Below are 13562 nucleotides of genomic sequence, written 5' to 3'. Positions count from 1 at the left end.
AAGTGGGTTTTCACTCATACAAATTCCTGTCAGATTCTCGTGACCATAACAACTTGGGGCAGGGACCTAGGTTTTGAATGGCTGCTGCAGTTGCCGCCTCTTAACTTGAAATGCTTGCCTTCCTTCTAAACCCCCCTTCCTGGGCTGTGCCGTGGCCAGGATCCTGAGGGCAAGCCCAAAAAAGCCACCATCCGTGACAACCAAGATGGCACCTACACTGTGTCGTATGTCCCAGACATGACCGGCCGGTACACTATCCTCATCAAGTACGGTGGGGATGAGATCCCCTACTCGCCGTACCGCATCCGGGCCCTGCCCACTGGCGACGCCAGCAAGTGCACCGTCACAGGTGAGCGCTCCTCCCAGGTGAGGGTCTTGGGGGGTGAGGGCTGCTGGAGGGTGGGGCGAGCCACGCTAAAATAATGCCACGCCCTCCCACCACATTGATTGCTTTTTGCCGGGCACATCCGGCCACACCGCTCACCCACCGTGGGGAGGGAAATGCCACATTGCCTACGTTCTCCTGTGTTTTATTTTAATTGTGCACTGTTCCGTGTGATTCTTGTCTCACTCTGATTACCCTTGCTCTTTGCCCTTTCACCTCAGTGTCGATTGGAGGTCATGGGCTAGGTAAGCAGCTTGCTAATGGCTTCCTTCCCCCACCCCAAGTATGCCTGCCTGCCTGCCTGCTCTCGCTGCTTCTTTTTCTGCTGCATGGTCTCACACTGGCATTGGGCTCCACCTCTGCCCCAGGTCAGAGAGGAGAGGGCAGCCAGGCTTCCCTGCCCAAAGGGCTGGTTGGACTGCTCCATCTGGAAGGGACCTCTTGTTCTCAAAGCAGGTGCCTGCTGAAAACTGGGTCAGTTGCTAATAGAGAACTTCACAGAACCTGGATAAAAGCTGCCATTTCCCTGGTTAGGCTATAAAAGAAGCATATGTATTCCTTGGTCTGTTAAAACCTTGCCAGGACCAAAATGATCAGGCGGGCGCTTAAAGTGCAGTGCCACTGATTAAAGCTTCTGGTTCAGGGATTGGGGGGGGGGGGGGGAGGCTGTGGCACTTGCAGTGGTGCACCTCCTCCCAGACATAGCCAGCATGGCCCAGTGGCCAGGGATGATAACTGTAGTCCCTATATCTGAAGGGACACAGCCCTGCTTTAGTTGTTGTTTGTTTTGAGCTTTTAAAAAAATGATCTCCCCTGCGCTTGCTGCTAAACAAGAACTGTTTTCAGTAGCTCCCTTTGATACCTGTTCCACTTTCAGCAAACATATGATGAGTTTGAATGATAGGACTTGTGCCAGCATAAGGGAATGCCAGCTTTACAAGTAGCGCACATGAAGGCAGTTGGGGCCCGTACTTTGTCTTAACCCATTATGGACTATTGAAATCAGTAGTGGCTCTTCAGGGTCCCAGGCAGAGGCCTTTTGCAGACCTGCTAGAGAAGGTGTTCCTTGAAGCAAAGATGCTAGGGGTCAAAACAGGGTCCTTCCTTTCTTTTTCATTTTTCAGTTTTTTACTTGCAGAGATGAGCCACTAGTTTGCCCCTGCTGGAACATGTTCACTTTTTGCTTCTTACAACAGGATAGGATTGCTGTGAACTAAGTCTCTGCTTCAGAGGCAGAAGAGAGGGAACTATTAGGGAGGGGGAGGGAGAGCTGGAAGCCTTGCATTTTCTGCAGCCCTAGCCATTGATAGGAAGCAAGGAGGTGGATCTGAATGTTAGTGGTGGGTTGGATTATGGCTGTCATGGTACATTTCCCCCTTCCACCCCCTTCTCTCCACCCTCCCTGCCTCCCCAAATAGTCCTCTCCTACCCGTTGCCTCCCTCTCCATCTTCCATCTCCTGCTGTGCTTGCCTAATGAGGGGCGTGAGCTTGTGAATCAGGAAATGGATCAGGTACATGCATGTTTCTTAACTCTGGGGAAGGCTTCTGTCTACAGGCAGGCATGTTGCAAGCATTGTGGTGGCTCAGGTGACCACTTAGGTTTGTGGGAGTCCTTGTTGACGTTGTCTTGGCTTTCCACAAGAAGTGTGCTTCAGAGGTCTGTATCAGGCACGTGAACAGATTTTGTTTGCCACATTTCTATACTGTCAAATAGCTTGAAAACTCTGAGCAGTTCACAAGAATAAGAGGCTAAAACTGTAACACATACAAATCTAAAACTACAGAATAAATTATTATTATTATTATTATTATTATTATTATTATTATTATTACCCTGCCCTCCCCAGCCAAGATCGGGCTCAGGGTGGCTAATACCAAGTATAAAACAATTGATTAAAATACAACTTGAAACAAGATTAAAATACAACATTAAAATGCAGCCTCATTTCAGTAGAAACTCAAATCAAAAACTTTTTGGGGGATGAAAATGTCATCAAACCAAAGCAAAAGCAACAGAGCAGCAACACTTCTTTTAAATGCCAAGGCCCTGGGAGCATTGAAATGTCTTTTCCTATCATCCAAAAGATCAGTGCAGGTGCTAGGCGAGTCTTTTTGGAGAGGGCATTCCGCAGCCTAGGTGCCCCCACTGGAAAGGTCATCGGGGTGAATTCCTGGCAGCAGCTTCAGACCAGGGAAACTGATAAGTGGTTGCCATCTTCAGGGAAGCTAGGTTCCCCACCCCAAGTGTAAGGGGAAAATAACACCTCATGGTCTTCCTGAGTAGATTAGAGGAGTCATAAGCTGCAGATAGAGCCCGAGACCACAGTGAAGAAACATCATTATTCAATTTATATACTGTCCTTTATTAATGACACATTACAGAACATCAGTGATAAAAACATAATAAAAAGCATACTGGCAGACAGCCTAATAATAAAATAGTCATCATAATAACAGTCCTCCCCCCCCCCCCCGCATTTTTCCAGGCTGTGGGCCATAGCCATAGGCCTGGGTAAAGAGGAATGTTTTTGCCTGGTGCCTAAACATGCACTATCTCATCTCTCTCTCCCCCCACTTGCATCCTCCAAGCAGCTTGACAGGCAAACTGGTAGCCCACGGCTTGTCTTTGCTATCCAGAGGGCTTAGGAGTCAAATTTGGCTGGACATAAATCTAAACATTTCCCCTTCCCAGCACTCATTCCCAAAAACACACTCTCATAGCCAGCACTAGGGGCCCAGTTTTTATTATTGTGTGTGTAGCTCTGATCATGATTTGCCATTTTACAATAGGAACCTAAGCCAACAATAGAAATCTCGATTCAGCTTGAACTTGATGTGATGAGGGGAGAACCCAAACATTATATTTACAGCAGCTTCTCTGTTTGTTAACAGTGTTGTTGCTTTTGGAAATCTCTTTAAGCCAGAGCCCTCTCTGTAAGAAGGATTAACCCACTGTGGTGCCTTCCAGATCTTGTTGGGCAAACTCCCATTGGCTCCAGTTTCTGTGGCCATTGGTCAGGTAGGATGGGAGCTCGAGGGCACCATGTTGGCTGCCTTTAAGCTAGTTTGAAAGTCTGTGGCTCAAAATCTCCTCTTGTGCTTTGATTGCATAGGGTTCGTTCTTCAGTGAAAACAAGCACTTCCTTGGCATTGGCCAACCCCTAGTTACCCAAAGCTGTAACATCCCTTGCTTTATGAACAACCAATGCTGCTGCTGCTGGGGTCCAATCATGGCTTTAGTTGCCCTAACTCCATCTTGCTTTAGTCCTTTTTAAAAAATGTAATGTTATCTGACTGTTTCTTTGGGGGCTTGGTGTCAGATGGCAAGAGTTGGGTCTGATCCAGCTCCCAGCCTCCTGTGCAAGCTGGAAGGGTTTTTTAACCCCCACCTCAACACAATTGGTGTGGGGGCTCTGACAGCCTCTCCTCTGCACCTCAATCACCTTCTCCCTTGCATAAGCACATGTGAAAATGGGAGTGAGCCACTGAGGTGCATCAGGGGAAGAGTCTCTAGTAGATAGTGGTGGATGGGTAACATATCTTGGCTGAGTTCTAAACATTGTCCTGCCGAAAACTTAACTGCTGACCAGGCTTTGGTATTGGCTGGAACAGCCATCATTTTGAGCAAATTGTGGTGTCTGCAAATGCAGGCCTCTCATGTGAATGCAAGGATTCCTGGAAAGAGCTTGCGTGGGGTCCACCAGCAAGTGTGAACTGGCCCTAGTGTTCCAGCCTGTGTTTTCTTACTTGCAAAGTTTCCTTTTATTCTGTCGTCCATTGTGAAGGCCTTTGGGTTTATACAATCAAACTGACCACTTGTACCTGCAACTGAATGGGTGAATATAGCCCATTGGTAAGGTGCTCTGTTTTGACCTACAGTGGCTTAATTCATCTGTGCAATATTGGTCCCCCCACAATTTGGTCAACCTGTCCTCTGTCTCAAAGTCCCCATGAGGCCATGTCAGCTGGTATAAGAGGCTGGGAGCTTAGGGAGACCCATGGTGCATGATGGGAAGGAGTTGGGAATTGGACTCAAGTTCTCCATTCCTCATTGGCTTTCCCTTCTGCCAGGAGCCGGCATTGGGCCCACCATCCAAATTGGTGAGGAGACGGTGATCACGGTGGATGCCAAGGCTGCCGGGAAGGGCAAGGTGACTTGCACAGTATGCACTCCTGATGGCACAGAGGTGGACGTGGATGTGGTGGAAAATGAGGACGGCACCTTTGACATCTTCTACACGGCGCCCCAACCAGGCAAATATGTCATTTGTGTGCGCTTTGGAGGAGAGCACATTCCCAACAGTCCTTTCCAGGTTACGGTGAGTCTTGGGGTGACCAGGGAGCAGCATGTGGCCAGAGGTGTCTGGTTCAGCAAAGGGTTTAATGCCTAATGCGATTGTGGCTAGCACGGTGCTGATGTTGGAAGGCTCATACATGTGTGCAAGGTCAAGTCTTGTCCTGCGGTAGTTCTGCCTCCTTTAAATGAGTGATAATGGAACTTCCTGCCATACTGACTTAGAAGCCCAGAACTGTGGTGGTGAGATGATTTTACCTGAAAGAGCGGGGGCAGTATTAGCAAAGGAGCTCGGTCTTTGTTTCGGATACTTCTTGTGTGTCTGTCCCAAAACTTGTGACATGTTAGATGGAACAGTCCTCCTGGCACTGAGTTCAGATCTAAGCCCTGGGCTACATCTGAGCTGGTTAACACAAATTAACATACATATATACATACATGGGAAGTGGGAGGTGAGTCCCCTTCTTTAAAAAAAGGTCATGTGCATTCTAGATCTGAGAATTACACGTTCTGGGCTCTGCTTGTTTGCTCTAGGGTTGCATGTTCTGAATGGCAAAAATAAAAAATCCTGCAGAAAGGAGGCTGTGGTCAGACTAATTGGGGTTGTTGGGGTTTTTTTAGAAGAAATTGCATCCATGATCAGATTAGAAATATAGTGGTTGTTCCCCCTGTGCCCCCAAAATAGAGGGGGTCATAAGAGCACAGGCAGAGGGAGAAGTTCTGTGCAGTGCAGCAGAGCATACAGAATGCTCCCAGCTGCCTTACACAAAAGCTGCTGAAAACTCCACCTCAGCCTCAGATTTTGCCACATTGCAGTCTTGGGGGCTAGACACATATTATTTTAAACAGATCATTGGTATGTCCAGTTTTATAACCTGCTGCTTTTTGAGGGGTGGGGGGATGGTAACTTCCGGGTAGGACTTGCTCTGTTTCTTGCCTTTAGGCACTCTTTGCAGGAGCAGACGCCTCAGTTTGCTTCGGAATAATCGAGTGGGCAGCCCCCTGCTCACTCCTGGGGAGGATACATGTGCACTAGGTGGCAGAAAAAGCTGTGCTGCTCTGATGTATAGATTGTTTATCTTGTTATTTCATAAAATTTATACACCCCTTAATGGTAAAAACAATCTATATTTGCTCCCTCTGCTCTTATTTGTGTGGTGAGGAGATCAAGTAAAAGGGATCATTACTCAGAAGTAGCAGAATTCTCATCTGCAGGTGGGAAATTGCATTTTTGAAGGCTTCTCCATGTACACTCCCTGCCTGTGGTGTAGCATTGCAGCATAGGGGCCATTTCTGGGGGGACCTGGGTGCCAAGGCACCCACAAAATGTTCACTGGGTGCCGGGGGGCACCCCAACGCAGCGCACGCATGACATTTCATGGTGCACTGAGGCACAATGGGGCTCGTTGCAGCCACAGGAGGGCCCGTTGGGCCCCATCAGCCCCCCTCAGGCCGTGTGATGACATGCGTGTAATGCGCTGGGCACCCACAATGTGGGGTGGAACCCGGTGTAAGTGTACAGCAGCATGTGATTTTAGTGTACCCCTCTGTCTAATGATCTTTTTCTGTTTTGAAAAAATAGGGTTCCTTGAAATGGTGCAAATTCTACTGACTGAGGGCTTATCCACACTTACTTTTTCCTCCAGGCATAAGCGTGCTTAAAAACTCGTATGTCAGAGTATTTTTCTCTCTCTTTGCCTGGAGCTTTCTCCACAAAAACCCGCTCTTTAGTGCTCAATCGGAGCAAAGGTCGATTTGGGTTTCCTGCGGATTGCTGTTTGCTCCAATTGAGCTTTAAAGCAGTGGCAGACCTTGGGGCCCCCAATTTCAGCGTCAACCTGTGCAACACCAAAATTTGGCGCACTCCCCACCTCTTGCCTTCTGTGTAATAGTTGTGCTCCCAAGGCTCCATGCCCAGGGCAGCCAAATCAGCCACGCTTCCCTAAACCTGCCTCTTAAAGAGTGGGTTTCCGTGGGGAAAAGTCGTGAGCAAAAAGAAGGTGCTTGGACACCATGCCTAGAAAAAGTGGAGGGAAAGTAAGTGTGGATAAGCCCGTATTCTGCACAATGTGTTTATCTGGAGCCCAGCATCAAATCTGTTACATTCAAATTGCATCGATGTGAAAGATCCAAAAAATGTGTTTTGTGTTTTTTTTAAAAAAATGAGAGCTAGGAACTTGCACACAAATGTTACATGCACGCACACACAAAACTTGTCCTGCTGTAACATGTGACTCATTGGTTGGCTTTTGTAGACCCAGCCTTCCTGTTTAATGCATTACTCACTCTTTCCAGGTTCCAATGCAAAAGGAACCCTCTGGCTCAGTCACAGAAAGCGGAGGAAGGGAGGAAGCAGTTGGGAAGGGACAGTGTCCCTTTTTTCTTTACGGGCATTGTCTTGTGTGTGTTAGAAACAAGCAAGCGAATGTCCCTCCGCCAGGGAAGTTTTGACTCAGTGGAAAGCATTTTTGAACCTGATTTCTTCCTCTTCCTCTCTTACCCCACCTCATAGCCAAGAAACTGGAGTCTTTCCACTTGAGCACAGATTTCTTGCACAACTGAACTTCTGCTTTAACTCTGTTAAAAGCATCACCGGCAACAAAAACCCTTAATATTCTTCTTCCCCACCTCCATTTCATCCTTAACATTTTTATAGCACTTGCAGTCAGCGCTGGGCATCTTGGAAATTTACTGAGTTCAATAGACCTAGCTGAGTCCCAGAAAAAATTGCCTAGGATCGCAACCAGGACTGGCCCAGAACATTTTTTCTCCCTGAGGCTCTGTGTGTTGTGTGTTCTTTTACCCTAGTTCTGCTGTTAATTCAGTACTACATCACAGTAGTAGCTCATACCCATGAATTATAGAATTTCAGAGTTGGAAGGGACCCGAAGGGTTATCTAGTCCAACCCCCTGCAATGCAGGATCAAGGTTCCCCATCCAATTGGAAACCATACCGGACCCTGCTTAGTTTTGCAAATATGCTAGCACCTACCTTATTTTCTGGAGTTCTCTTGCCCCGCCCCCTACAAAGTGTCTCTGCAGAATAAAATAAGTCCTGCCTATCTTAACTCTTCTAGTCATTTATTTGCATCCACTTCATGCAGGCTTCTTAAAATGGCACAATCCCTCCCTAGGGAATAGAATGGCTATGATAGAAAATCCAGATCATAATTCATTCAGCAGGGTATTCTCCCCCCCCCCCCATACCTCCAGCTCTATCCCTGAGAGTTATAAAGTGTGTGTGACCATCCCTTAAAGTAGCCAGAATACTTTTTAGCATTGCAGTTTCCTGTGCTTTTTGTGTGCAAAAGGAGAAACCCCATTCTCAACCCACAGGCCACATTTTTGGGCTGTCTCTCTGCTCTAGACATAAATTGGCACCACGTTGCAACATGTGCGTTTCAGGCAATGAGATCATTATTTTGCGTTGGCAAACAGAATTGGTTTCCTTGTGCAGGCCTGGTCATACAATACTTCAGCTACATGCAAACTTGAAATACTTTGCACCAGAGTGTGTGGCTTCTATGATTGCAGACATTATTTTTGGGTGGGGGCTCACAGGGGTGCTGTCACTCCCCATCACCTTTTTCCTGGTGTACCTATGTTATAGCACAGTTAGACATACCAAGCTTGGTTTTCTGAACGTCTAAACTTAGGTTTCCTTTGAAAAGCAAGTTCCTAGCTCCATTGATTGTTTACTACTTTGGGTGAGGGGGGGTGTGTGGATGCCAGATTCAAGCCCTTTCTGAAGCAAATAATTCTCAAAACAACCATAGGTGCCCTATGTTGCCATATTGCTGTGGGAGATATGTGTGGGATACTATCCTCTGGCAAAGAGCTAGTATCTGAGAGAAGATTGGATTGTTTTGTGCAATAATGACCGAGCACTGAAGGTTTTTTCTTAAAAAAAATTTTTTTTTACTGTTTTTGCAAAGGGGCTGGACATGTCCCGGGGAGATGATGGTTATGGGATGACATGATGGCAGCAGGCTTCCCAGAAAGGGCCACTGGGCTGTTTCCCCTGTTCCTGTGGTTTTAAGTTCTGAAATGGAAGCATGGCAGGGTTGTCCTGGCCCTGAGCCGGCCTCTCCACTGGTCCATTCTAACGCTCTTGCCCCATTCCCGCCACAGGCCCTGGATGGCGAGCGCACGACCCCCCAGCAGATGGCCCAGTCGATGCGGGCCCCACCCTACGCATATCCACCTGGTGCACAGCAGCCCTGGGGACCGGCAGTAACAGTTCAGTTTCTTGGAGGAAAAGCTAGCCCAGGGCATTCTGGGTGGGGGGAGAACCCCATGGAATTCAGCCGCCTCTGCTTTGCGCTGTTTGCCACTGCTTGGGAGGGGGGAGCTGGTTTTCTGCTTGAGGTCGCAAGATCAAAGGTTCCCTGCTCCTTTAAACAAAAACATCTGGTGGCAGGGTTAGATTATGAACCCACATCTGGAAACTGCAGATGGGTTAGAACGTGCGCCAAGAAATGGAAACCCACTCCCAGGAAAGGCTCCAGCACTTGCCTTTGCCCTGAGAGTTGTTGAAACTGATGTTCAAATTATTGGGGTTTTTTTCCATTTTTGGTGATTCTTGGTGGAAACAGAATAATCTAACCCAGGGTTTCCCAAACTTGGATCTCCAGCTGTTTTTGGATTACAATTCCCATGATCCCTGAGCACTGGTCCTGCTAGCTAAGGGTGATGGAAGTTGTAGTCCAGCAACAGCTGGAGACCCAAGTTTGGGAAACCCGGATCTAACCCCAATGATCTCTTCTGCCAGAGCTCCTGAGGAGCATCTGCTAGTTGGGTTTCCTTCCCAGGAGCAGCAGCAGCAGCAGCAACCTCCTCCTTTTCTCTGGAAATTCTGAGGCCCTCTGCACACAAAGCAGGTTGCCTGTCACTGAGCTACAGGTCTCTCTCCTTGGCATTACAGGCAAGCTGTGAATCTGTTTGTGCTTGCAGCCGAACTAGACACAGTGCCATTCACAAAACTCGCAGTTGTTTGTTTGTTTCCAAAGTGGAAGAGTAAGCAAGGGGGGCCACCAACCCAGACCAAAACTACGGTGGGGCCAAAGGGCTAATGGTCCCATGTCCCCTGGGTCTGGGATCTGGAGGAAGCCTCATCAGGAGGGATGGCCTAGAGGACATTCCTTCATTGAGTGGGAAAGTCACTAAGTTTCAAGACCACCTTTTCTGAGGCAGCAACTTTAAAAAAAAAGAAGAAAAAAAGAACTGAGCCAGGAGACAATTCACCATTTCCACAAACTTTGTGATCTTGGGCTTACAATCCTTGGAAATAGCTGCCTTTTATTGAGCAGCTGTGAGTCACACACACACACACACACACACACGGTGTCCAATGCTAGAAGTCATCGTGTCAACTAGGAAGAGAATCAGAGCAGAATCAACGCAGTTTGAAACTCTGCTTCCTTTGCTTGTGCAGAAAGCTTTTGTGGGGTGGGGCAATGGCTCTGCTCCTGCAAGTGCCCCACAATAATCCAAGCAGTGGGCTTTGTGGCTCTTTTGGGTGGTCTGTCTGATGCCCTGTGCAGACTCTTCATCACTTCTCTCTCTTGCCCCCAACTTTGCTTTGATGCTAACGCAGGTGGGCTGCTTTCAGAAGCAACTTTATGGGCACCTCTTCTCCCCCACCCTTGCTTGGCCTCTCCCACACCTGAATTCCAAGGGGGGAAGAGACCCCCCAGAATGTGACCGGATCGGGGCTTTTCCCAGGGTGTCTTTGTCTTTGAGGTCACATCCCTTTCTCTCTTGATGCTGGGGAGGGGGGCCATCTGTGCTTTGTATGTCGTCCTTGTCAATACCTCCATTCTTTTTTTTGGGGGGGGAGGGTCTGCCAAGTCATATCTCAGGCAGGTTGTGTGATGTTCACCTTTCCAGGATGCAAAGAAGGATGCTTCTTTGGGACAGTCAGTGCTTGGGGATGATGGGAGTTGTAGTCCAGCAATATCTGGAGGGTCACACAGGTTCCCCAACTGTGCTGCAACAGCTGGCTGCACATCAGTGGGATTCCACTCCAGTGAAACACAGCCACATTTGGGACAATCACTGCCAAACAAATGGGGGCAGTGCAGTGTTGTAGAGTGGTAATTCCTTTCTGCATTAGTGCCTTGCAGTGCTGACCTTTTCAGCTGATGATCATAAAACTGGCATTCAGTTTTTCTCCTGTGGATGAAATATTCAGCTACCAAATGACAGGGCCATGACAGAATGTGCTGCACAGAAGCAACTGCCCTACTTTCCACTTGTGCAACTCCCAGATACTACAGTGAATGCCACCCCATTGGGAATGCTTCCTGAAACAGCTCTAAAACCAAACCAAACTCCCTCAGCTTCTGTTTAAACCCACCATGAAATAGAAAGGGGGCAGGGGGAATAAGTGTCATCTCTCCAGAAATGTGTTCTGGAACTAGGAACAAAACCAAAATCGAGTTCTGGCTCTTGCCAGCTTGAGTGTGTTGAGTCCCAGGACCTCTTTCTGCACTGAGCAGCTGTTGGAATGGCTCTCTCAGTATGTAAAATGACTGCTGAGCTCCACTTCAGAACCCAGCATTGTGCTTAGTTCAAGAATCTGACTCCAAAACTCTCCCAAGCCAATGTTTGCAATACAAACTTACCAAAGCAAACCTGAAATTTAAAAGCATTTAAAGGGAAGAAGGTCCACCAAATCCATTTTTATGCAACAGCTCAGGTGGCTTCCTGGCCAGCTTGCCTGTCTACACGCTCTTTCTCTCCCCCGACTGTCTGGTACCTGGTGGCTTTTCAAAGTCTGTCTTTGTCTGCTCCATGTTCCATCGCTGTTTATGAACTCCTGCCATTTCTTCCCATCCCTCCTTGTCTTGTCTGGCTCTCGAAAAAGCAAAAACGATTCTCACTGCTGTGTTGGGTTTGGGGGTGCCTCTGTCTTTTCCAGGCAACAGACCGTCCTGTCAATGGACTGGATGCCGGACTGCGGCCTTTCGACTTGGTCATTCCTTTTACCATCAAGAAAGGAGAGATCACAGGTAATGGGATGGGAGGGGGACGTGACCAAAGTGGTTTAGGACCTGGCCTACTGTATATAAGGATTTGGATATAGATCTTAAGCATGTCTCCATCCTTGGTAGCATATTTTTATCTCTAAGAGTCATGGAGCTGGGAGGGACCCAAAGTCTAACCTCTTAGTCCAACCTATCCAGGTCTAACCATCTAGAAAGCTTATCTACTTCCTCACCTCAAATTAATCTGTTGATGGTGTAGCAAATAGAGCTTTGCCAAACCAGTTCAGTTTTTCAAACTCCTAGGATTGCAGCATATTAAATGTCTCTCCTTTCAACAGCTCTATGAAAGGTAGATGGAATTACAGCTTTACATGAATCCAGTGGCTAGCTAAGCCCAGTGAATTGTGGACCAGTGATTTTAATCCAGATCCCCTTAAAATGTCCTCTCCGGGGTCCTTGCAAAAAACAGGTGCCTGGGTCCTTGCATTTCTACGCTGGTGAACAGACCCCACCAGCTTAAAAATGCTTTCTGTGGTTTCCTCCCTCCCCACAGGTGAGGTGCGCATGCCCTCTGGCAAGGTGGCAAAGCCAGACATCACAGACAACAAGGATGGCACAGTGACAGTGCGCTACGCCCCCACAGAGGCTGGCTTGCATGAGATGGACATCCGTTACGACAACATGCACATCCCAGGTAACACACACAAAAAGGTGTTTGGCTCTGAAATTACCAAGCTCACATTGTTGGAGCAACTAAATGTGTGCTAGTAGGTATCTGAAAGATGTTGACGCCATACCCTCCTCCCACCTCCATAGGTAGCCCACTGCAGTTCTATGTGGACTACGTCAACAGTGGCCACGTGACTGCTTATGGACCGGGACTCATCCATGGGGTAGTCAACAAGCCAGCAGTCTTCACCGTCAACACAAAAGATGCAGGAGAAGGTGAGTCCACAAGGTCCACTTGGTGCTTGGAACTGCTCCTGCCCTCTGGTTTTCTGGCCATTTGGGCAAGGCTGTTGATGCTTCTGTTCTGTGTAAATGCACACAGTAGCTGCCTGATCCCTCCATTCCTTGCTGCAGGGAAGCAGCAGCGAAAATAGGTTTAGGATTGTGTGCTCTTCTTAACAAATCTGTTATTGAGATGCCTAGCAAAACCAAATATGCAAACTTGTATAGTCACACACATACACACACACATTTTTTTGGGGGGGTCTGCCTTGATTTTCAGCACAGGAGCACGCTGCCCTATTTTGGGGCTGGCTCAGTTACTGGGGCACTAGGGCTAATGGATCTCCCCGTGCTTGACGTCTGATGTTCTGCTTGTTTCCAGGTGGCCTCTCTCTGGCCATCGAAGGCCCCTCCAAAGCTGAGATTGGCTGCACTGATAACCAGGATGGCACTTGCACGGTGTCGTATCTTCCCGTTCTGCCTGGCGACTACAACATATTGGTGAAATACAATGACAAACACATCCCAGGAAGTCCATTCACTGCCAAGATTACTGGTGAGATCTGGGGCCGGCCCACCTGGGCTAATTAAGGAAAGAAGGGGGCGGGTGGTAAGCTCACACTGAAGGGGAAGGAGAAGGTAGGCTGCAGGCCCACCTTGACGGCACAATGCCTGCCTTTCTCTGCTTCTGCAGGAGATGACACGATGCGCATGTCCCATCTCAAAGTGGGCTCCTCTGCTGACATCCCCTTGAACATCACTGAGACGGACCTGAGCCAGCTGACAGCCACTGTGATCCCACCTTCTGGTCGTGAGGAGCCTTGTCTGCTCAAACACCTACGCAATGGGCATGTTGGTGAGTGACCGAGAAGACCTCCACTTTTCTGGTTATGTCCCAAGCCGATTGGCAGAGCTCATGGGTAGAAGAAAAGATTATCTAGG

At 48.2% G+C, this 13562-nt stretch overlaps 1 protein-coding gene across 4 annotated transcripts in view; it reads left to right on the top strand.

Moving 5' to 3' along the window:
• FLNA (filamin A) overlaps nucleotides 1-13562 on the top strand; it is a 68714-nt gene that overhangs the window by 38832 nt on the left and 16320 nt on the right. The window contains exons 30-38 of one of the 4 annotated variants that reach the window (XM_080987413.1): nucleotides 160-349; nucleotides 607-630; nucleotides 4458-4705; nucleotides 8812-8919; nucleotides 11603-11693; nucleotides 12223-12363; nucleotides 12486-12614; nucleotides 13003-13176; nucleotides 13315-13476. In XM_080987413.1, coding sequence (XP_080843539.1) covers nucleotides 160-349; nucleotides 607-630; nucleotides 4458-4705; nucleotides 8812-8919; nucleotides 11603-11693; nucleotides 12223-12363; nucleotides 12486-12614; nucleotides 13003-13176; nucleotides 13315-13476 — 1267 coding nt within the window. The remainder of the gene's footprint in view (nucleotides 1-159; nucleotides 350-606; nucleotides 631-4457; nucleotides 4706-8811; nucleotides 8920-11602; nucleotides 11694-12222; nucleotides 12364-12485; nucleotides 12615-13002; nucleotides 13177-13314; nucleotides 13477-13562) is intronic. The other 3 variants (XM_080987414.1, XM_080987415.1, XM_080987416.1) reach the window with 3 other exon arrangements.

This window comes from Podarcis pityusensis (assembly GCF_964106645.2).
Source record: "Podarcis pityusensis genome assembly, chromosome: 17".
In the NCBI taxonomy this organism is placed as follows: Eukaryota; Metazoa; Chordata; class Lepidosauria; order Squamata; family Lacertidae; genus Podarcis; species Podarcis pityusensis.
This window is presented reverse-complemented; position numbering and strand designations above follow the sequence as displayed.